The sequence below is a fragment of the Phoca vitulina genome, unplaced genomic scaffold, assembly GCF_004348235.1.
Source record: "Phoca vitulina isolate PV1807 unplaced genomic scaffold, GSC_HSeal_1.0 scaffold20, whole genome shotgun sequence".
Classification (NCBI taxonomy): domain Eukaryota; kingdom Metazoa; phylum Chordata; class Mammalia; order Carnivora; family Phocidae; genus Phoca; species Phoca vitulina.
In genome coordinates this window covers 1,583,050-1,605,957 of record NW_022589723.1, presented here as the reverse complement: position 1 = coordinate 1,605,957, position 22,908 = coordinate 1,583,050, and the positions used below count along the sequence as shown (strand labels likewise).

The window sequence follows — 22,908 nt, the reverse complement described above, 5'->3', positions numbered from 1 at the left end:
GTGAATTGTGCAAGACTGTTGAATCTCAGATCTGTACCTCTGAAACAAATAATGCAATATATGTTAAGAAAGAAAAAAAAGAAGAAGAATGTAGCAGAAGGGGAAGAATGAAGGGGGGGAAATCGGAGGGGGAGAAGAACCATGAGAGACGATGGACTCTGAAAAACAAACTGAGGGTTCTAGAGGGGAGGGGGGTGGGAGGATGGGTTAGCCTGGTGATGGGTATTGAGGAGGGCACGTTCTGCATGGAGCACTGGGTGTTATGCACAAACAATGAATCATGGAACACTATATCTAAAACTAATGATGTAATGTATGGGGATTAACATAACAATAAAAAAAATAAAATAAAATAAATAAAATAAAATACCTAAAGCCATTCATTTATTTTTTTGTTGGTACTAGATTCAAAATATCCTTGAAGGTCTGACTTTTATAAGTCTTGTATACTCTGTATCAGATCAGTAACAGTTTTTGAAAGATCTAAAGTTTTCTTTAAAAACTTTTAAAAACCTGTTTCTAAATTACATTTTAATCTAAGTATTCTCTCTTGAACTCACAAAATCACACCAGAATTTCTTCATGGCTATCTTCATTTCTTTGTTTCACAGAGTGTAGATAATTAGGTTCAAGATGGGGTGACACTGGTGTAAAATACAGCAAGGGACTTATCCACAGAGGGTTTGCTGAAGGGCCAGATACAAGTGAAGATGCATGGGCCAAGAAAGAGAATCACCACTGCGGTGCAATCAAAGTGGAATGAGTAGAAGAGTGACTCTTAATGGTCACGAGGATCAGACTGTAGGAGGTAAGCAAAATCATGAACCAGCTCAGAGAGATCATCCCACTGCTGGCAACAGTGACAATCTGTACGATACACGTATCTATGCAGGCAAACTTAGTAACCAGAGGGAGATCACAGGAAATGCGGTCCACCACTTTGGGACCACAGAAAGGCAAATTCACAACAAAAGCCCTAAGTGAAGACCTAAGAATCATGAGGTCACTACCAGCAAAACACACACCTTCCTGTTCATGATGGTTGTGCAATGTAGGGGCTTACAAATAGCGGCATATCTGTCATATGCCGTGGAGACCAAAAGTTCCATTTCAACTCCATCCAGTAAGTGAAGGAGAAAGATCCAGCAAAGGAAATGGTCTTATGCTTTTTTTTTTTTAAACCAAGTTCACAATCATCTTAGCAGCAGCAAAGGAAGTGAGGGTCGTATCTATAAAGGAGAGGTTCCCAGGAAGAAAGTACGGGGTGTTCAAGTTTCGGATGTAAAACACTGTGACCACAATGAAAAGGTTACCTGACTGTGACCACATAGACAACTAGGAAGAGTGCAGAGAGAAGAAACTATATATCCTGGCAGATGGTCAGCCCTGCAAAATGAATTCTAACACTTCAGACTGATTTAATTATTCCGTGGACTCCATTGTGTGGCTTGTTCTGGGATGACCTGTAGAGAGAAAGAAGAGGGCACTAAGGCCATGGGGGTTGCCAAGGATTTTCATTCATTTGGGTCTTTTAACAATCTCATTTGACTTTGAAATTTAGTGTTAATGTCTGTTACTCTAAGAAGGAAGATACATGTCTAAACTGTCTATCTCTAAGCCTAGCTTATAAGCCACAACCTATTCATATCTCTTGGTTCCCCTAAGCAGTCCATGAGCTCTGAGGCACATGCTTCATCTTCACAGGTTAAGGAGGTACGACCATCTTTCAGAGTTCTGTGGTTTTGTAGGAGATAAGATCCCTTAGTCTGAATTCCTTGGAGGACACAGGGGCCCAGCACAACCCCTTTAAAATTCAAATTTTGAGTCAATCTGGGAGTTACTGTTTGCCCTCAACTATTTTAAGAAATTATATTTTCATTCTAAATCAGCCCCAGAGTTTTGAAGGGCCTGTGATCCAGCAGGTACAAACCTGCTGTGCATAAGTAAGTCAGGTTTAGAGTGACGCAGACCGCTCTCTTTCCCACCAACCCATGAGTGGGCTTCTGATATCTTCATACTCTTGGAAAGCCTTTCTTGGCAAAGACTGTTTTTCCTAACATGACTGTCACTACCCATGATCTGCTGTGGCTGAAACCCACATTCCTAGAGAGGATTACAAGGTCCATAAATTGCAAAGGCAGCTGTGGTTAAGCAGCAGGCTTGAATGTTCTGAGTCTCTGAGTAGCCCCCTTACATTCTAAGAAGAGCCCCATATTATAGTGAAGCAAGAAAGATGCTTTAAGTTCAAGTGAGATTACTTGTGACCTCTAAGTGTCTCGCTTCCCACATTTAGCTTCTGTGCCAGATCCTATCTGTCTTTACAAAATGGTATGCTTTTAACGAACCAGGTTTTATAATTCATACATTAACCATATAATTTTCACTAGACCTCCCTTCACATCCATACAAAGCAACACTGGTCTGGTGATGGGTGGAGCAGAGTCCGCATGTTGGAGCCCGTAGGCTGGGAATGTCACACTAATTACTTGAAACTAAGTTGGTAGACCCGACTGGTTTCAATCTGGATGCTGCTGCTGCTACTGCTGCTGTATGTGGGTGTGCATGTGTGTATGGGTGCTTGTGTGTGATATTGCTAAAACCACAACCCAAGTAAGAAGTAGGACAGTTAATCACACCAGAGATAAAGATCAATTTGAAAGTTGTGATTTCTGTGTTTTTATGAATTAACATGTGAAAAGAATCAGTATGGTGTTTGGCAAGAACACTGAAATAAAGTTGGAAGACTAGGACTGAGAACCAGTTTTACCTCCAAAGCTGGCATATGTTTCTCTTTGAGTATGTTTTCTGATCCATAAAACCAAGTGGTTGAGCTCAGTCTCTGAGTTCCTTTTCAGGCCCAAAACTTAGTGGGCTTAGTATTAGTACATTTCTTTTTTTGGGGGGGGGAGGAAGAGGTGGGAGGAGGGGTAAAGGGAGAGGGAGAGAGAGAATCTTAAGCTGAGTGTGGAGCCCAACACAAGGCTCAGTCTCACAACCCTGAGATCATGACCTAAGCTGAAATCAAAAGTTGGATGCTTAATCGACTGAGCCACCCAGGTGCCCCATTAATACATTTCTTATTATCCTTTGAGGATCTATTACTGAATCCCCATTCTAGAGTTTTATTACTTATTAATTTGATTTTATGTTTTGATCAACTCAGATATAAATATTAGATACAAATTGTTATTTAAATTTTCTCTGTGGTAGTGAGCATTTTTTTCATGTGTCTGTTAGCCATTTTTATGTCTTCTTTGGAGAAGTGTCTGTTCATGTCTTCTGCCCATTTTTTGAGTGGGTTATTTGTTTTTTGAGTGTTGCGTTTGAGAAGTTCTTTGTAGATCTTGGATACTAGCCCTTTATCTGTAATGTCATTTGCAAATATATTCTCCCATTCTGTGGGCTGCCTCTTAGTTTTGTTGACTGTTTCCTTTGCTGTGCAGAAGCTTTTTGTCTTGATACAGTCCCAAAAGTTCATTTTTGCTTTTGTTTCCCTTGCCTTTGGAGACGTGTCTTGAAAGAAGTTACTGTGGCTGATGTCAAAGAAGTTACTGCCTATGTTCTCCTCTAGGATTTTGATGGATTCCTGTCTCACATTGAGGTCTTTCATCCATTTTGTATTTATCTTTGTGTATGGTGTAAGGGAATGGTCCAGTTTCATTCTTCTATATGTAGCTGTCCAATTTTCTCAGCACCACTTATTGAAGAGACTGTCTTTTTTCCATTGGATATTTTTTCTTGATTTGTCAAAGATTAGTTGACCATAGAGTTGAGGGTCCATATCTGGGCTCTCTAGTCTGTTCCGTTGGTCTATGTGTCTGTTTTTGTGCCAGTACCATGCTCTCTTGATGATCACAGCTTTGTAATATAGCTTGAAGTCAGGCAATGTGATGCCCCCAGCTTTGTTTTTCTTTTTCAACATTTCCTTGGCGATTCGGGGTCTTTTCTGATTCCATACAAATTTTAGGATTGTTTGTTCCTGCACTTTGAAAAATGCTGTTTGTATTTTGATAGGGATGGCATTGAGAGTGTAAATTGCTCTGGGCAGGATAGACATTTTAACAATGTTTATTCTTCCAATCCATGAGCATGGAATGTTTTTCCATCTTTTTGTGTCTTCCTCAATTTCTTTCATAAGTGTTTTGTAATTTCTAGAGTATAGATCCTTTACAAACTCATTGGTTAGGTTTATTCCTAGGTATCTTACGGGTTTTTTTTGCTATTGTGAATGGAATCGATTCCTTAATTTCTCTTTCTACAGTTACATTGTTAGTGTATAGAAAAGCAGTTGATTCCTGTGCATTGATTTTGTATCCTGCCACATTGCTGAATTGCTGTATGAGTTCTAGTAATTTGGGGGTGGAGTCTTTTGGGTTTTCCACATAAGGTATCATGTCATCTGTGAAGAGAGAGAGTTTGACTTCTTCTTTGCCAATTTGGATGCCTTTTATTTCTTTTTGTTGTCTGATTGCTGAGGCTAAGACTTCTAGTATTATGTTGAACAAAAGTGAGAGTGGGCATCCATGTCATGTTCCTGACCTTAAGGGAAAAGCTCTCAGTTTTTCCCCATTGAGAATGATATTTGCTGTGGGCTTTTCATAGATGGTTTTTATGATATTGAGGAATGTTCCCTCTATCCCTATACTCTGAAGAGTTTTAATCAGGAACGGATGTTGTATTTTGTCAAATGCTTTTTCGGCATCAATTGAGAGGATCATATGGTTCTTGTCTTTTCTTTTGTTAATGTGCTCTATCAGGTTGATTGATTTGCCAATGTTGAACCACCCTTGCATCCCAGGAATAAATCCCACTTGGTCGTGGTGGGTGATCCTTTTAATGTACTGTTGGATCCTCTTAGCTAGTATCTTGTTGAGTATTTTGGCATCCATGTTCATCAGGGATATTGGTGTGTAATTCTCCTTTTTAATGGGGTCTTTGCCTGGTTTTGGGATCAGGGTAATGCTGACCTCATAGAAGGAGTTTGGAAGTTTTCATTCTGTTTCTATTTTTTGAAATAGCTTCAGTAGAATAAGTATTATTTCTTCTTTAAATGTTTGGTAGAATTCCCCTGGGAAGCCATCTGGCCCTGGACTTTTTGTTTTTTGGGGAGATTTTTGATTACTGCTTCAATTTCATTATGGTTATTGGTCTATTCAGATTGTCTATTTCTTCCTGTTTCAGTCTTGGTAGTTTGCAAGTTTCCAGGAAGGCATCCATTTCTTCCAGGTTGCTTAATTTGTTGGCATATAGTTGCTGGTAATAATTTCTAATAACTGTTTCTATTTCCTTGGTGTTAGTTGTGATCTCTCCCCTTTCATTCGTGATTTTATTAATTTGGGTCCTTTCTCTTTTCTTTTGGATAAGTTTGGCCAGTGGTTTATCGATCTTATTAATTCTTTCAAAGAACCAGCTCCTAGTTTTGTTGATCTGTTCTGTTTTTCTGGTTTCTATTTCATTTATCTCTGCTCTAATCTTTATTATTTCTCTTCTCCTGCTTGGTTTAGGTTTTATTTGCTGTTATTTCTCCAGCTCCTTTAGGTATAAGGTTAGCTTGTGCATTTGGGATTTTCTGATTTTCTGAGGGAGGCTTGGATGGCCATGTATTTCCCTCTTAGGACCGCCTTTGCAGTATCCCATAGGTTTTGGACTGAAGTGTTTTCGTTCTCATTAGTTTCCATGAATTGTTTAAGTTCATCTTTAATTTCCTGGTTGATCCAATCATTCTTTAGCAGGATGGTCTTTAACTTCCAAGTATTTGAATTCCTTCCAAATTTTTTCTGGTGATTGAGTTCCAGTTTCACTTGTGGTCTGATAGCGTGCAGGGAATAATCTTAATCTTTTGGTATTGGCTGAGACCTGATTTGAGACACTTCTCCAAAGAAGACATATAAATGGCTAACAGATACATGAAAAAATGCTCAACATCATTAGCCATCAGGGAAATACAAATGAGATACCACCTTACACCAGTTAGAATGGCAAAAATTAACAAAACAGGAACAACATATGTTGGCGAGGATGTGGAGAAAGGGGAATGCTCTTACACTGTTGGTGGGAATGCAAGTTGGTACAGCCACTCTGGAAAACGGTATGGAGGTTCTTCCAGATGTTAAAAATAGAGCTACCCTATGACCCAGTAATTGCACTACTAGGTATTTACCCCAAAAATACAGATGTAGTGAAAAGAAGGTCATAGCAGCAATGTCCACAATAGCCAAACTGTGGAAGGAGCCGAGATGCCCTTCAACAGATGAATGGATAAAGAAGATGTGGTACATATATACAGTGGAATATTATTCAGCCATCAGAAAGGATGAATACCCACCATTTGCATCAATATGGATGGAACTGGAGGGTATTATGCTAAGTGAAATCAGTCAGTCAGAGAAAGACAATTATCATATGGTTTCACTTATTTGTGGAACATAAGCAATAACACGGAGGACCATAGGGAAGGGAGGGAAATCTGAAGGGGGAGAAATCAAAGAGGGAGATGAACCATGAGAGACTATGGACCCCAGGAAATGAACTGAGGGTCTCAGATGGGAGAGGGTGGGAGGAGGGGGAACAGGGTGATGGGTATTAAGGAGGGCACGTGTTGTGATGTGCACTGGGTGTTATATGTAAGTAATGAATCATTGGACACTACATCAAAAACTAATGTACTATACAGTAGCTAACTGAACATAATAAAAATAAATAAATAAAAGTTTCTCTGTGATAGGCCTTTTACCTCCTTTCTAAGGTAGTATTTTCCTTCACTGTGACATTTTCTTTATTACCTGCTGTACTGTTTTACTCCTAAATGCTTATGCCACTTAGTTATCTCTCTGTTTGTCCTCCTCTAAAAGTACCTTATTGTCCAAAACATTTCTCCATTGTTAATGTTTCAAAACTTTATGATGTGTAGAACCTTTGAGACAGATCTTCCACTTCTTAGAGTTTATTGTAAGGGAATGATTATGTGTATGCTCTAAAATCTTCATAGTAATATTACTGTATATGTAAAATAATTGAAGCAAACTAAATGTCTTACAATTGGGGCTTCCTTTCTTAAATGAGTTACAGGAATTTAGGATGTAATATTTCACTAACAATAAAATTATGCTTGAGAAAACCAAGAGCATGGGAAATATTCACATTATTTAAATGGAAAAAGCAGATTACAGTGCACTTTGTATAGTATTATAATCTTATTCTGTAGACATCAAGTGTATATAGAAATATATACATATAGAATTTATATATTTTATAAAATATCAGGCAATGTAACAATTAACAGATATTTTGGTTGACATGTTCTTTGTATATGTCCCATATAACCTGTCTACACTCCCTTCCCTTGACTGGCAGTCCTAGAGGATCCACTTCAACTGTGGCTGTGCGCAGTGACTTCCCTTCTGAAGAGGCTTGGTCCAGCCAACTAGCATGTGCACTTCAACACAAAAGTATCTGTGGCAATTCAAAATCATTTAAAAATGCCTTTTACAATCCACTTCTTTAAAACACACAAATTACTGCTCTCTGATATTAATGTGATTGTGAAATCCTAACTAGTATTTTAATTTAGATTCTACCTAAAACAACTCAGCGTACCCATATTTTTATGCCTCACTCTATTATATTCCTACACACCAGGATTTCTCAGCACCATTAACATTTGGGGCTGAATAATTCTTGGTTGCAGGGGCTGTCCTTTGCATTGTAGGATACTTAAAACCATCCCTAGTCTCTACTTGCTAGTTACCTGTAGCTCGTCTTCATCGTGGCTACCAAAAATGTCTCCAGAGATGGCCATATGCCCCATGGGGGACAGAATTGTCTCTGCTTGAGAACCACTGCTTTATCTTTTTCACTTTCAGTCATAATTCTATAACCTTAGATCTTGATCACATTTCTCTAGTTAGATCCCTAAATATAAGTCTCTAAACTCATTTATACAGGCATACCTTGTTTATTGCACTTTGGAGATACTGTGCATTTTACAAATTGAAGGTTTGTGGCAACACTGCATTGAGGAAGTGTACTGCCACCATTTTTCCAATAGCATTTGCTTACTTTATGTCTCTGTTGTATTTTGGCAATTTTTTTAAAGACTGTGACTTCTGTCTTTTTTCAAGTTTTTATTTATTTATTTGACAGAGCACAAGTAGGCAGAGTGGCAGGCAGAGGAGAGGGAGAAGCAGACTCCCCACTGAGCAAAGAGACCAATGCAGGGCTTGATCCCAGGACTCTGGGATCATGACCTGAGCTGAAAGCAGATGCTTAACCGACTGAGACATTCAGGTGCCTCATATTTTGGTAATTTTTGCAATAAAATTTTTCATTATATTTATTATGGTGATCTGAGATTGATCTTTGTTACTTCTAATTTTAATTGTTTTGGGGTTCTATAAACCATACCCATATAAGATGGCAAACTTAATTGATAAATCTTCGTGTTCTGACTGCCACCAACTGACTGTTTCCTCATCTCTGTCCCTCTTCATAGGGTTCTCTGTTCCCTGAGACAAAACAACATTGATATTAGGCCAGTTAATAACCCTACAATGGCCTCTAAGTATTCAAGTGAATAAAGAGTCACACATCTCGCACCTTTAATTAAAAACTAAAAATGATTAAGCTTAGTGAGGAAGGCATGTTGAAAACTGAGATAGGCCAAAAGCTAAGCCTCTTGTGCCAAACAGCCATGTTGTGAATGAAAAGGAAAAGCTTTTGAAAGAAATTAAAGGTGCTACTCCCAAGAACACATGAATAGTAAGAAAGTGAAACTGCCTTCTTGCCGTTATGGAGAGTTTTAGTGGTTTGGAGAGATCAAACCAGCCTCAACAGTCCCTTAAGCCAAAGCCTAATCCAGAGCAAGACCCTAAGTCTCTTCAATTCTAGGAAGGCTGAGAGAGATGAGGAAGCTGCAGCAGAAAAATTTGAAGCCAGCAGAGGCTGGCTCATGAGATTTAAGGAAAGAAGGTATCTCTATAACATAAAAGTGTAAGGTGAAGCAGCAAGTGCTGTTGTAGAAGCTGTAGCACGTTTAACTAGAAGATCTAGCTAAGATAATTAATGTGAAGGTGGTTACACTAAACAATAGATTCTTAATGTAGATGAAACAGCCTTGTATGGAAAGAAGATGCCATCTAGGACTTTCATAATTAGAAAGGAAAAGTCAGTGCCTGGCTTCAAAGCTTCAAAGGACAGGCAGACTTTCCTGTCAGGGGCTAATGTAGTTGGTGACTTTAATTTGAAGCCAAGGCTCAGTTACCATTCTGAAAATCCTAGGGCCCTTAGGAATTATGCTAAATCTACTCTGCTTTTGCTCTGTAAATATAACAGCAAAGCCCTATGACAGCACATCTGCTTACAACATTGTTTAGTGAATATTTTAATTCCATGTGGAGATCAACTTCTCAGAAGAACAGATTCCTTTCAATATATTACTGTTCATTGAATTTGCACCTGGTCACCCAAGATCTCTGGTGGAATGTCTAATGAGATTAATGTTGTTTTCATGCCTGGTAATGCAACATGCATTCTGCAGCCCACGGATAAGGAGTAATTTCAATTTTAAAGTTTTTTTTTATCATGTCCAATTAGCCAGCATATAGTATGTCATTAGTTTTTGATGTACTGTTCAGCAATTTATTAGTTGCATATAACACCCAGTGCTCATCACCACATGTGCCCTCCTTAATACCCATCACCCGGTTACCCCATCCACCCCCCCTTCTGTATCAAGTCTTAATATTTATTTCTTAAGGCTGTAGCTACCATAGATATTGATTCTTCTGTTGGATCTGGGCAAAGTCAATTGAAAACCTTTTGGAAAGCATTCACCATTCTTTATCCCATTAAGAACATCTGTGATTCATGGGAAGAGGTCAGAAGAGCAACATGAACATGTATTTGGAAGAAGTTGATTCCAAACCTCATGGATGACTGAGGGGTTCAAGATTTCAGTGGGGGAAGTAACTGTAGATATTGTACAAATAGCAAAAGAACTAGAATTATAAGTGAAGCCTAAAAAAGTGACTGAATTGCTGCAATCTCCTGATAAAACTTTAACAGATGAGGAATTGATTCTTTTAGATGAGCAAAGAAAGTGGTTTCTTGAGAGGAGGATCTACTCCTAGTAGAGAGATACTGTGAAGATTATGGAAATGACAACAAAGGATTTAGAATATTACATAAACTTAGTTGATAAAACAGCAGAGTTGGGGAGGATTGACTCCCAATTTTGAGAGAAGTGTTACTGTGGGTAAAATGCTGTCAAACAGCATTGCATGCTATGGAGAATTTGGTCATGAAAGGAAAAGTCAGTTGATGTAGCAGACTTCATTATTGTATTATTTTAAGAAATTGCCCCAGCCACCCCAGCTCAGCAACCACCGCCCTGATCAGTCAGCAGCCATCAACATGGAGGCAAGACCCTCCACCAGCACAAATATTAAAACTTGCTGAAAGCTCAGATAATGGTTAGCATTTTTTAGCGATGGTGTTTTTTTAACTAAGGTGTATACATTGTTTTCTTTAGACATAATTCATTTACACACTGAATAGTCTGTAGTGTAAACATAGCTTTTATATGCACTGGGAAACCAAAAAAAAAAAAAAAAAAAATTCGTGTGACTCGCTTTATTGTAATATTTGCTTATTTTGGTCATCTGGAACCATACCTGAGGATCTCCATACACACTCTTGTATGTGTTCTGTAGTGTATTGTTTTTAAATGTGGGAACTAATATTTTATTTCTGAATTCATAGTTTCATAAGAAAGAACTAACACTTGTCAGCTTTCAGGATTCCTCAGTCTCTTTCCTCACTAGAACTTCTCCACTCCCAGTAACTGCCAAGCCCACCCAGCCATAAATATTATGGTGCTCTTTTATTGACTCCCATTCTCTTCCTCCTCAGATAAATGGTAAAGTCTAATTTCTTTTCCTTACTTTGACCTAGCCAGTCTTTCCAGAGCCCCATTTCTTTTGTTTTCTAGCCCAATATATAACGAAGAGAAAGCGGGTAATGAATTTTTGTTCGTCCCATTGGGGAGAGGAATTGGACAGGGGTGTTGAGCAGATCACACAAAAAAAGGGAGCCCAGGCTTAGAGAAGTAGAGGTAATTATGAGTGAGGTCACTGGAATAAAGCTGATCCCAAGTGATCTCATTTCTGGTGTTTATGCAGGTTCTAAGAGTAGTTCAGGGCAGTCTGTATTTCTTGTCTAGCATATTCTTATATTTTCTAAGCTCTTCTTTATTCTTCCCAGCCTCACAAGGTCAGCAATATAGCTCTGGCAATTTTTTTATTGGAACTGGTGAAGCTGAAGCAACCACACCGAAAGAAAACCCCACATACAGCTACCTGTTTGGGTGGAAAATGCTTGGATTTTCTTAAATTAGCATGGGTTTTTGAGAGTTGGCTATATGTTTTAATAGTTTAGATGCAGCCTCACTCTCTTTGCAAAAGGCTGCTAGAAAGGATGATGTCAGGAAATTTAACTCTGTATCCAGAAGAAATGAATGCATCTACATAAATGAATCCTCTTGACTTTATCTATTTGTCCTTAATACCTATATCAAATAATAGATTCTCAGTGGATCTTTTCCTAACAAGCCGAGTCAGAATTAATGCTTCTCTTCTCTATGCGCCCATGGTAACTATTTGCCTTTTTAACTAGTGATGCAGTTATTTTTGATATGTCTGTCTTCCAAGATTATGAATTTTTAAAATTTATTTATTGTCATTTTAGTACCTAGCACAGTGCCTGGTAGAAAAATCTTTCCTCAATGAGGATAAATGCAGTCATTTATTGAGGTTCTGCTATTTGCCAGATTAGATTTTTAGGAACTTCATGTAAATCATCTCATTTAATTTTCATAACTCTGGGTGAAATTTTCTTTCTGGCCCATTTTCTAGAACCTATGACACATTTTTCCAAACCTGAGATTGTGCCTTTCACTACTGATTGTAACAAACTCAGTTAACATTTGCTATTTTGTGTGAGCCTAACAGGCAAATGCATTGACTTTATTATGTTTGCAACATCTCGTTTGCTTACCAGTTCAGAAGCAGTTACAGGCAGTGTGTTCAGATGGGAAAATATCTAGATGGCCAGGAGTTCTGAATTCATAGTTCTTTAAGAAGGAACAGATTGCTAAGATGTATCAACCTCTAGGGACTTCCTAACATAGTTTCTGTTAGTATTAGGTAGCGTCCAATAAGTGCTGGTAAATTCTGGGAATCTTCAGTAGGTGATTCTAATGGGAATTCTGTCTGTTGAGAGGATAATACTTCACAAAAAAGTGTTTTGTGATGATTTCATCTTTTAGAATCAGTAACAGTTTGAAAGGACGGATGGAGTTCCACCCACTACAGAGATTGGAGAGATTTTTAGAGCTGGTGGCTTGTTTTCTTCTCTTGTCTTCAGGTGGCTGTGAGACCATTAATTTTTTTAAAATGTTTGGTTGTAAAATAATCATATTAAGTAAATTTTGTTGCTGCTGGTGCCAGCAAAATGAATGACTATTCCAGCCTTATTATTTATATAACTCATTTCCAAATAAAACTCCTACAGACAAAGATATCAGATGGATGGAATCTAAGCCATGTACCTACACCTTGGCAGTAAGTGTGGTTGGGAAATAAATCTTTTAAAAAAATCATTTATTGGCAAGTCATTGTTACTCTAGTGGGATTACCAAAATGTGAAGGTGTTCAAAGCTTTTCAGAAGCCACTAAACAGGGGCGCCTGGGTGGCTCAGTCGGTTAAGCATCTGCCTTTGGCTCAGGTCATGATCCCAGGGTCCTGGGATCGGTCCTGGGATAGAGCCCCATGTCTGGCTCCCTGCTCAGTGGGGAGTCTGCTTCTCCCTCTGCCTTCCCTCCCCCTGGCCCCACTCATGCCCTCTCTCTCAAATAAATAAAGTAAATCTTAAAAAAAAAAAGAAGCCACAAAACATAGAAGTCTCTACATATAAATCATTTGCAATGACCTCAGATATAAACGCAGAAACATGTCACTTCCTACCCGATGGAAGATGTGATCAGATTACTTCCATGGAATTTAAATGTGGTTCAGTCCCTCTTTCTGTTAGCAACCTACAGTTAGATGGGAGAGATAGGAAGCAGTTTTTTAGTGTTTGTACTTTGAATTGATTATAGAGTCAAACCTCACCAGCAGAGAATAAGGAATTAATTCATATAAAATGTTGGTTAATCTGTGAAAACAAAAGAATCGTTTATTTCTGACAAGTTGACAGCAAGCTATTGAGGATATAGGCTCTTTAATTAGGTCCAAACCAGCAATGACACAGAAATGAGAAGAAAGTAAATGATCTAAGAAACTAGAATAAAAATTATGAGAATATCCTGGCAAAGCATATGGTAGCACTGATCTAACATGAATACTTTAGTCCCAGGCAAATGAGGGCTTGCTAGGGTTGTGTGATTTGCTGCCAGAGAGCATTCGAATTGTGTCCCTTTGTTCCTTCTCTGCTTTGCTTTACTTACTTTTTTTTTTTAAAGATTTTATTTATTTATTTATTTATTTATTTATTTATTTATTTTATTTGAGAGAGAATGAGAGACAGAGAGCATGAGAGGGAGGAGGGTCAGAGGGAGAAGCAGACTACCTGCTGAGCAGGGAGCCCAATGTGGGACTCGATCCCAGGACTCCAGGATCATGACCTGTGCCGAAGGTAGTCGCTTAACCAACTGAGCCACCCAGGCGCCCCTTCTGCTTTACTTTCGTATTTATTAGGATATTTGAGATACACAGCTATGATGAAGAAAGAGGAAGATGTTTATGACCTGATATGGCGGTCATACAACCTGATTTTTCAGGATACAGAGTTAAGTGAAAAGACTAAAATAATGTGTATAGGAAGCAAGCAAAAGGGAAAATAAGAGGGGAAGGAGCCATATACCTGAACATTTGTGCAAAATGAAACATAGGCAACAAACCACTAAACAATGAGTTTGGTTACCTACAAACAGTGAGTGGAAGTTAAACAAAGATTGAGGAATTGTTGAAGACATGGCAGTATACAACTTGTGATCCTGGATTGGTCCTGGACCAGAGACTTCCTTTTCTGAAAGGACATTATTCACATAATTGGCAAAAAAATTAAATAAGATCGATAGATTAGATATTCATATCATATTAATGTTGATTTGCAAATTTGAAAATTACATTGTTTTAGGAAATATATACCGAGGCAGCTAGGGGTAAAAGAACACTATGTCTATAACTTACTCTCAAAGTTCAGAAATAAAATTATACATGTATGTATATTACATATGTAACATGCATATATTTATATGTATTCATATATAGTTTATATACATGTAAATATAATTTAATATACTTACCTATCTATATACCTTATATACATATAAAACCAATATTGAATATTAATAGCAAAAACAAAAGTGTTAATTATCTATAGTAGGCAAACTTAAAGCAAAATGATATTTGCAAGTTGAAAATAACTAGGTATTAAGCTATATGCCAAGTGATGCCAAAACACTATGGTAATGGTAAAATGAAAGACAAAAAATGGAAGTGAATAGAAAACTGAAATCATATATGTTTATATGCATGTATATATATTCTGAGATACATGCACACATATAAATATGTACATATATGAAATGTACATATGTGTAATACATATGTGATATACACATATGATGTATAATGTGTGCAAGTATGTGTATACACAGACACACACACACCTATGTGATGGCCAAGCAAAATAATGGAGAAAGGACACATTAATTTGTAGCTGGTGCTGAGACTAGTGGTTTACTAAAAGGAGAAAAATAAAGTTGGGTTCCTACCTTCCCAATACATAAAGGTGGGCTCCAGAAATATTTAACAACAAAATGTGAAAAATGTGATATGATAATAAGAAAATATTGAAGAATATTTTTGTAACTTATGTTTTAAGAAGGATATCTTATAAGGAAATCTTTTAAAAATGAATGAAAAGGTAAGCTTTTATTAAATTTCAGAATACAAATAGTAAACTTTTTTTTCCTGTCAAGGAAACTAGAGATTGGTGTACAAATGACAAATTCAACAGAAATATTTGTAATATATTAAATTAACAAGGGATCAATATCTAGATCACTGCTGCCCAAAGGAACTTTCTATAATGATGAAAATGTTGTATATCTGTCTTGTTCTTGTTCTTGTCAATTGCTATTGAACACCTGAATGAGACTGATGTGAGGAACTAAAATTTCACTTTTATTTATTTTAATTTGTTCAAATTAGAATTTAAACAGATATGTGTTACTAGGTAATGTCTTGAACAGTACAGATGCACAGGATGCAAATCAACAAGAAGAGCACAGAAAAACCATTTTAAGTGGGCCAAGATTAGAGTAGTTCATAGAAAAGTTGAAAAGCTAATAGGTATGAGAGGGGCTCCAAATTCATTGATAACCAAAAGAAGGTGAATTAAAGCAACATGATATTATTTTATATGGAAACAAAAATTTAGAAAGGCAAATTATGCTAAATTTTGTAGTGGGGATATGAGCAATGGATCTTGTTCTATAGGTGGAATTAGAGTCATTCTGGAAAGTAGTCTGTAATATTTCATGAAAATAAGTGGATAAATGCTTTATTGCCCAGTTCTTTTCACTTCGGGGTGTTTATCTTAGAGAAATTCTTACACCTACATAGAGCTGTTGGACAGTTATTAATCATGAAATCGTATATGGTAATAGGAAATCATAAGCAGTTTAGCTGTCCATCATTTGGTGAATAGACAGTAAAGTGAGTTATTTGTACTACTGAATAATATCAGTGCTTTGAAGTAAGAACTCTCTCTCTATATATAAAACAATATGAATTGTATTTAGAGGAAAAGGACATAGAATGGCATTTTGTAAATGAAATCATGTAATTCATAGAACAGTGGTTCCTATTTTATAAAGAAGTGGCATATTTAAAGGGAAATAGTAAATACATTTAGAATGAGTGACTATTTGAAGAGAATTGCAGTCAAGAATTTAGAAGAAAAATAGTAGGAGGGGAGGAGTTAAATGGTGAGGTACTAGGGGAACCCTGAGCTTTTCCTTGCTCCTCGAGCACAGCTGGATCAACATCAAACTATTTTGAACAACTAGGAATATGGTCTGAGGATTAAGAAAGGAATCTGCGCAACTGGAGGGAGAGATTGTGGCAGTTGCAAGACTAATATTAACAAACAAATCAAAGCACACCTAGTTGAAGGTCCACACACTCCTCACTATAAGAAAGGAAGAATGCTGTAGAGGATAGAACAGTGGGAAAGAGCAGCCAAAACACAACAGCAGAGTGCACACAGCATACACCAGAAACACTTCCTGAAGTGCCAGGCCCTGGACAGCGTATGACCTCTTTTTAACACCTCCAGACTGGAAGTAGAGAACCATTTATCATGCTAATGGACATCAAAAGAAAGCTGGAGAGTATCCATCCTTATATCAGACAAACTGGATTTTAAACCAAAGACTTTTAATAAGAGATGAAGAAGGGCACTATATCATAATAAAGGGGTCTATCCAACAAGAAGATCTAGCAATTATAAATATTTATGCCCCTAACTTGGGAGCAGCCAAATATATAAGTCAATTAGTAACAAACTTAAACAAACTCATTGATAATAATACAATAATAGTAGCAATGGACAGATCATCTAAGCAGAAGATCAAAGAGGAAATGAGGGGTTTGAATGACACAGTGGACCAGATTAACAGATATATACAGAGCATTTCATCCTAAAGTAGCAGAATACACATTCTTTTTGAGTGCACATGGAACATTCTCCAGAATAGATCGCGTGTTGGGACACAAATCAGGCCTCAACCCCTACAAAAAGATTGAGATGATACCATGCATATTTTCAGACCACAATGCTATGAAACTTGAAGTCAGCCACAAGAAAAAATTTGAAGGACCACAAATACATGGAGGTTGAAGAACATCTTACTAAAGAATGAATGAGTTGGGTTGCCTCAGTGGCTTAGTCGGTTAAGTGTCTGAATCTTGACTTCAGCTCAGGTCATGACCTCAGGGTCACGAGATCCAGCCCCACGTTGGGCTGTGCATTAAGTGCAGAGTCTGCTCAAGAATCTCTCTCTCCCTCTCCCTCTGCCCCTCCGCTCACTCATGTGCTCTCTTTCTAAAAATAAATAAATTTTTTTAAAAGAATTAAAGAGGGCATGTGATATGATGAGCATTGGGTTTTATACTCAACTAATGAATCATTGAACATTATATCAAAAACTAATGATGTACTATACCATGGCTAATTGAATTTAAATAAAAAATAAAATAAGATCAAACCTCTGGAAAAAATTTTTAAAAATTAAAAAAATCTAAGTGGAAATTTTTAAAAAAGTGTGAATGGATTAAGCAGGAAATTAAAGAAGAATTTAAAAAAATACGTGGAAGCAAATGAAAATGAAAATGACAGTCAAAAACCTTTGGGATGCAGCAAAGGCAGTCCTAAGAGGGAAGTGTATAGCAATACAGGCCTTCCTCAAGAAGCAAGAAAAGTCTCAAATATACAACCTAACCTTACACCTAAAGGAGCTGGAATAAAGAACAGCAAGTAAAGCTTAAATCCATCAGGAGAAGGGGTGCTGCTTGTGCTGGCCTTCTAGGGGAGAGACCCACCATGCTGGCTTAGAGTCAGACCTGCCCTAGGATATATGCACTTGCGAGACACAGGGGCACAGGGTTTGGTGTAAGGGGGTCCCACATTCACTGAGGGCCGCTATGTTGCTCTCTGAAGTCCTACAGTGTTGATGGTGAGGGGGGAAATGGTGTCATCCCACTGTCTTGACCCCAGACAGGGGATCTCACACCCCCTGCTGTTCAGGAAACCCTCAAAGAATAGCGATGGCCATCAATGCACCGAGCACTGAGCACTACAGCTCTCCTGCGTTTTATCTTTGGCCTGTGGCTGGGATTCAAGACTCCAAATCTTAAGGGATTTGGCACCGAGCAGACCCATTCCTTTCCTCCAGAGAAGAGTCTGCCCATCCTGTGTCTGGTGTCCTTAGGATGACTCAAAAAAAAAAAAACAAAACAAAAAACAACAACAACTCCTGTGTTGTACACAGAATCTATGGTGTAGCACAGCGAAAAACAGCGACCAGGTTATCCAGCCTCTGTGCATACCTCTGTCCCCTGCCAGTGAAAGACTGTTTGCTGGCACCTGCAAGGTCTTTTGTCCTTGGAGAGGCAATATACCCCCTTCCAAATATACTCCAGGAAGGGGAACTTTCTCTCCCAATGTGATGCAGGAGATCCCTACAACACTTTGTGCACTCCCGGACCATGATTTCTCTTTATTTAATGGAATTTAGTCTTTAAAATTTCTGGGTTTTCAACTATAGTTAGTGGACTGGCTTTTTTTCTCTTTAATTCTTTATTACATTAAAAATATTATTAACTCCAAATGGATTAAATTTCAACTAAAAGAAGTATATTTGCAAAAAAACCAAACATGTCCTGTAAATGTAATGATGGAACAAGCATTTGATAATTTCAGTATACATTATGAATATTTTTAAAAATCTACAAACAAAACAAATTAATACCAATTTATTCTGAGGATGTGTTTGGTCCTCAGTCTACTAATGGCTGCTTTCATCTCCTGATTTCTCAGAGTATAAATGATGGGGTTCAGTAAAGGTGTAATAATTGACTAAAACACAGGAAGAAATTTATCCACTGAAAAGCCCCTGAATGGCCAAGTGTAAATGAAGATAATTGGCCCAAAGAACAGAGTGACTACAGTAATGTGAGCAGACAATGTGGACAGAGCCTTGGAGAGTCCACCAGAGGATCGACATCGGACAGTTACCAGAATGACAGTGTAGGAAATGAGCAGGAGTATGAAGCAGATGAAAGACAACAGTCCACTGTCAACAATTACCAGCAACTCCAGAATGTATGTCTCAGTGCAGGCAAGTTTTAGAACACGGGGAAGGTCACAAAAAATATCGTCTACTATGTTAGGGCCACAGAAGGGCAAGGTGATAGTAAAAACCATCTGGCTCATTGTATACACAAAACCAACAGCCCATGATAGCAGCACAGAGCCCATGCGGACCCAGCGATTCATGATGGATGTGTAGTGAAGAGGTTTGCATATTGCAATATACTGATCAACAGCCATAACTATGAGAAGAGTCATCTCACTGCCTCCTAAAAAGTGGAGGAAGAACATCTGAGCCATACAGCCCCACAAAGAAATAGTTTTATTCTCCTTGAGGAAATCTGTGACCATCTTAGGGGTTGTGACTGTGGAAATAGACATATCCAGGAAGGAGAGATTTCCAAGGAGGAAGTACAGTGGTGTGGAGTACAGAAGTGAGTCAAAGGTTACAGTGACCACGATGAGAAGGTTTCCTGCCATAATTGCTACATAGGCCAACAAAAATATGAAAAAAAAGAAAATTTCAAGTTCCCAAGTGTTGGTGAGTCCTAACAAAAGAAACTCCATTACCATTGAGCTATTCATCATATCCATCTAGTCTATGTAGGGGTTTTCAGAAAGTCATTAAAATGTAGAAAATCTGGAAAAAGTGACAAGTTAACCTGTGATAGTTTTGAAGATATTACCATATAGAAAGTAGTATTTGATTCATATATATAGAGAGCAGATGGACATTTCTGAAAAATACAGCAGATTTTTTACAAGTAGGTTTATGTTTCCTTGGTTCCTGCAAGCTTATCTTCTTTGTACCCAGTGCTTTCCTCTGATATTTCATACTTGTGTGCAGAGTGATTCTTGACTCTTCTACTGGTTCACATGTCTTTGACACTTGTACTTTGTGTGTGTTCCCATATTGAACTGACACTGATAGATCACTTTTATATACTTTTTTATTTAGATGTTTTAGTCCCAACTTTTTTTTCTTGTTTTCTTCTTTTTGAAAAACTATTACTGATACACACCAACCACACAGACACAGATACAGAATTACACGTATACACATAAACGCAAATACATACGTTCTAGTTCTGGAGCTCCAGAACAGATTGTGGAAAATCTACTCTGAATATACATTTTTGGCTTAATAGTTCATGAAATATTCAGATGTTATTGTTTAGCCCAACTATAAGAATAAGGGAAAAAGAAGAAAATTTGAACCAAGAGCCTAGATTTACATTCTAGTCCTGCCTTCTACATTTACTAGGGAAATATACTCTTAACTCTTTTGAACATTGATTTTATTTTTCTATATGCATAAACTAATACCTACTCTTCAACCTCACAGATTGTTATGAGACTCCCAAGGATAACACATATGGAATATATTTGTGTATTTCATTGTATACCCATAGGTATTATGTATGTGCATTTACAAAATTCTGTTTTTAGCATTATCTCATTTTCTGGTGACTATAAAGATACCCAAACCAATAAGAACCATAGAAGAATTTTACTATGGAAGACTTGGTAAAGAAGACTTAGTCTAAATGAATATATTTTTCTCTATTAAATTTGAATGATATAATTACCTAGTTGTCTTCATTATAAAGATTTATTATCATCGTTGGTATTCTATTTCATGTAGTAATTGAGTCACATACTAGTTATGCATAGTTTCAAAACTGTGCGGTCCTCAGTCTCAAAATACTGAAGGAAAAATCTTGAGAATTATAAAAGTAATTTTTATAGTTTGATAAGTAAAATTGGAAAATTATGAGCAAAAACCAATATTTATTAATTTAGGATTTTTGGAATTTTACGAGTCTCTATAAAATATATCCAGCCAAGTGTACATATAGATGGATTCCAATATGTTATTATAGATGAAATCATTCAATATGACAACTTGTACATATTGATATGTACAAATAAAGATGAAATATCTTTAAAATATTTATTTTTTCTACTCAGACACAAGTAAAAATAAGTTGAGTATGAAAAAGAAAAGAATTTTTCCTAACTTAAGCCACAGTTAAGCCTCAAATGGAAAATTTAAACTTTTGAGTGGTGTATATCATACAAATACAGTGAACTGAAAAGAAATGAAAAAATAATTGAATAAATGTGAATCAAAAAAGCAAAGCCAACTGCATTGAATATTTTATTTAAAAAAAAAAATGAATCAACATGGTTTGGTTTCTCTCTAGCAGGAACTTTGTCTGAGAATGGGATGGATAATCCATGACTGGAGAGCCTAGCTCTTTCTGTGACATTTATGTGACTTAAGGATGAAAAATGAGTGCACTCTTTTCAATTGTGGTTGCTTGCCTAGGGAAAAAAATGCTATGGGATGTCCAATACTGTGTGTCTATATTTAGTAATAAGGTCTTTTCTATACATTTACACAAAAGCACTTAAACAGTGTATGTGGAAATACATAACTGACAGTTCTTTTAATAAGAATAAAAGCTGTACAGTTTTTATTGATCTTGAGGGTTTTTTTTATGAATCTTTTTTATGAGAGGATTAAGTCATGTATAGATTAGATAACCTCATGCACGGGTAATAGTCACTGACCACAAAAAAATGTTTGGAATGTAAAAGTCAGATTTGCTGTCAGAATAACCAGTATAAATATTTTCTAATTAAAAAATAAACTTGTACATTTAATAGAAAAAGGCTCAGCATTATAGATACACAAAGAGCTTTGTTCTCATATATTGATCAAGTTTAAAATACTAAAATTAATTGCTTTAAATGTAGGTAGAAAAAAGGCCAGTGGGTTTAGAAGAATAGGAAATAGTCCTTGGGTTGCAAAATTACCAAAGAAATTTATTAGCAGTACAATTAGGTAATTACATTGAATGAAATGTTATATGACTTCAGGGAACAAAATAAATGTACTTGAGTGGAAATTTTTTTAATTGATTTAAATTAATAATTTATCTCACTTATTTCATGTGTTTTCTGTGATGAAATAAATACTCAGTGTGGGAAAGTAATAACAGAGGTTAAGTAATAGGAAATCAGTGTTTCTCAGTTTCTTGATATGAGACTTTATTATTTTATGTTTCAGACTTATCACAGATGCTATACTTAGCCAAGGAAGAACCTAATTTTTCCATTATTTTAATGTTCTAAATTGTCTTTTTATCCCATAGGGATAACTAATTTAAGTTTATGTTCCCAAAATACAAACTCAAACTATAAAACTGACCCCTCAAATCAGGAATGTGGCTCTTGTTCTTACTGAAACTAGATACATTCTTTAGTTGCTAGTTGACCAAAATTACCTTTTACTGTTGCCCTCATGATCGGAATAATGTGGTTTTCATTCAGTTCTAAGTTTCTTATAAAACATCTTCTCCTTTATTAAAGTATACATTTGCAGATTTTGTTAGCACTGCTATTTAAACCTACCAGTTCTGAGGAGTGGCCTCTTCAAAAACGTGCAGATACAGTTAGATCCTGAATATATATTGTTTATCTTTTTTTGCCTTCATGAATATACAGGACAGTGATTCGCAGGTACAAAAAAAGAAAAAAGAATAAAGGACAAGAAACATAAATAAGATGCAGGCTGGTGATCAGTTCCCTAAAGGGAATTATTAAAATAAACATGCTAGTGTTGCCAAGAGTTCAGAACAAGGACTTCTCTCATTATTTAAGTGGATTGTGAATTCACCAAGTATCAGCCATGTGAACTTTCTCTAGTAAGTGCTTTCCAGAAAAAGCACTAACTCAAGTGTTTTGGTTGGGGAAGGATGAGCACATTTATAGAAAATGATCTATCATAAATGATAGACTTGAGGAAATTATAATTCTGTTAATTAGATTTCATCAATCTCAATATTTATAATTAGTAATTGCATTTATTCAAGTAAAATTAAAATAGTCTACACTGAGCAAGGCATATAAGGAAATTCATATACTATAGACCAGTTCTTAACAGAAAAAAAAATCTCATTTTA

General features: G+C 36.7%; 1 protein-coding gene and 1 pseudogene across 1 annotated transcript; both read right to left on the bottom strand.

Annotated features, from left to right (window-relative positions):
• Positions 1-605: 605 nt before the first annotated feature.
• On the bottom strand, positions 606-7,807 carry LOC116640465 (annotated as a pseudogene).
• A 10,896-nt stretch (positions 7,808-18,703) lies between these two features.
• On the bottom strand, positions 18,704-19,531 carry LOC116640666 (olfactory receptor 4L1-like). Its single transcript, XM_032417808.1, has one exon. It carries the CDS (start codon positions 19,529-19,531, stop codon positions 18,704-18,706), a length of 828 nt encoding a protein of 275 aa, XP_032273699.1.
• Positions 19,532-22,908: the final 3,377 nt, after the last annotated feature.

Excerpts from the sequence above, each read along its gene's own strand:
- LOC116640666 (XM_032417808.1), bottom strand. The coding sequence starts at position 19,531 with ATGGATATGATGAATAGCTCAATGGTAATGGAGTTTCTTTTGTTAGGA.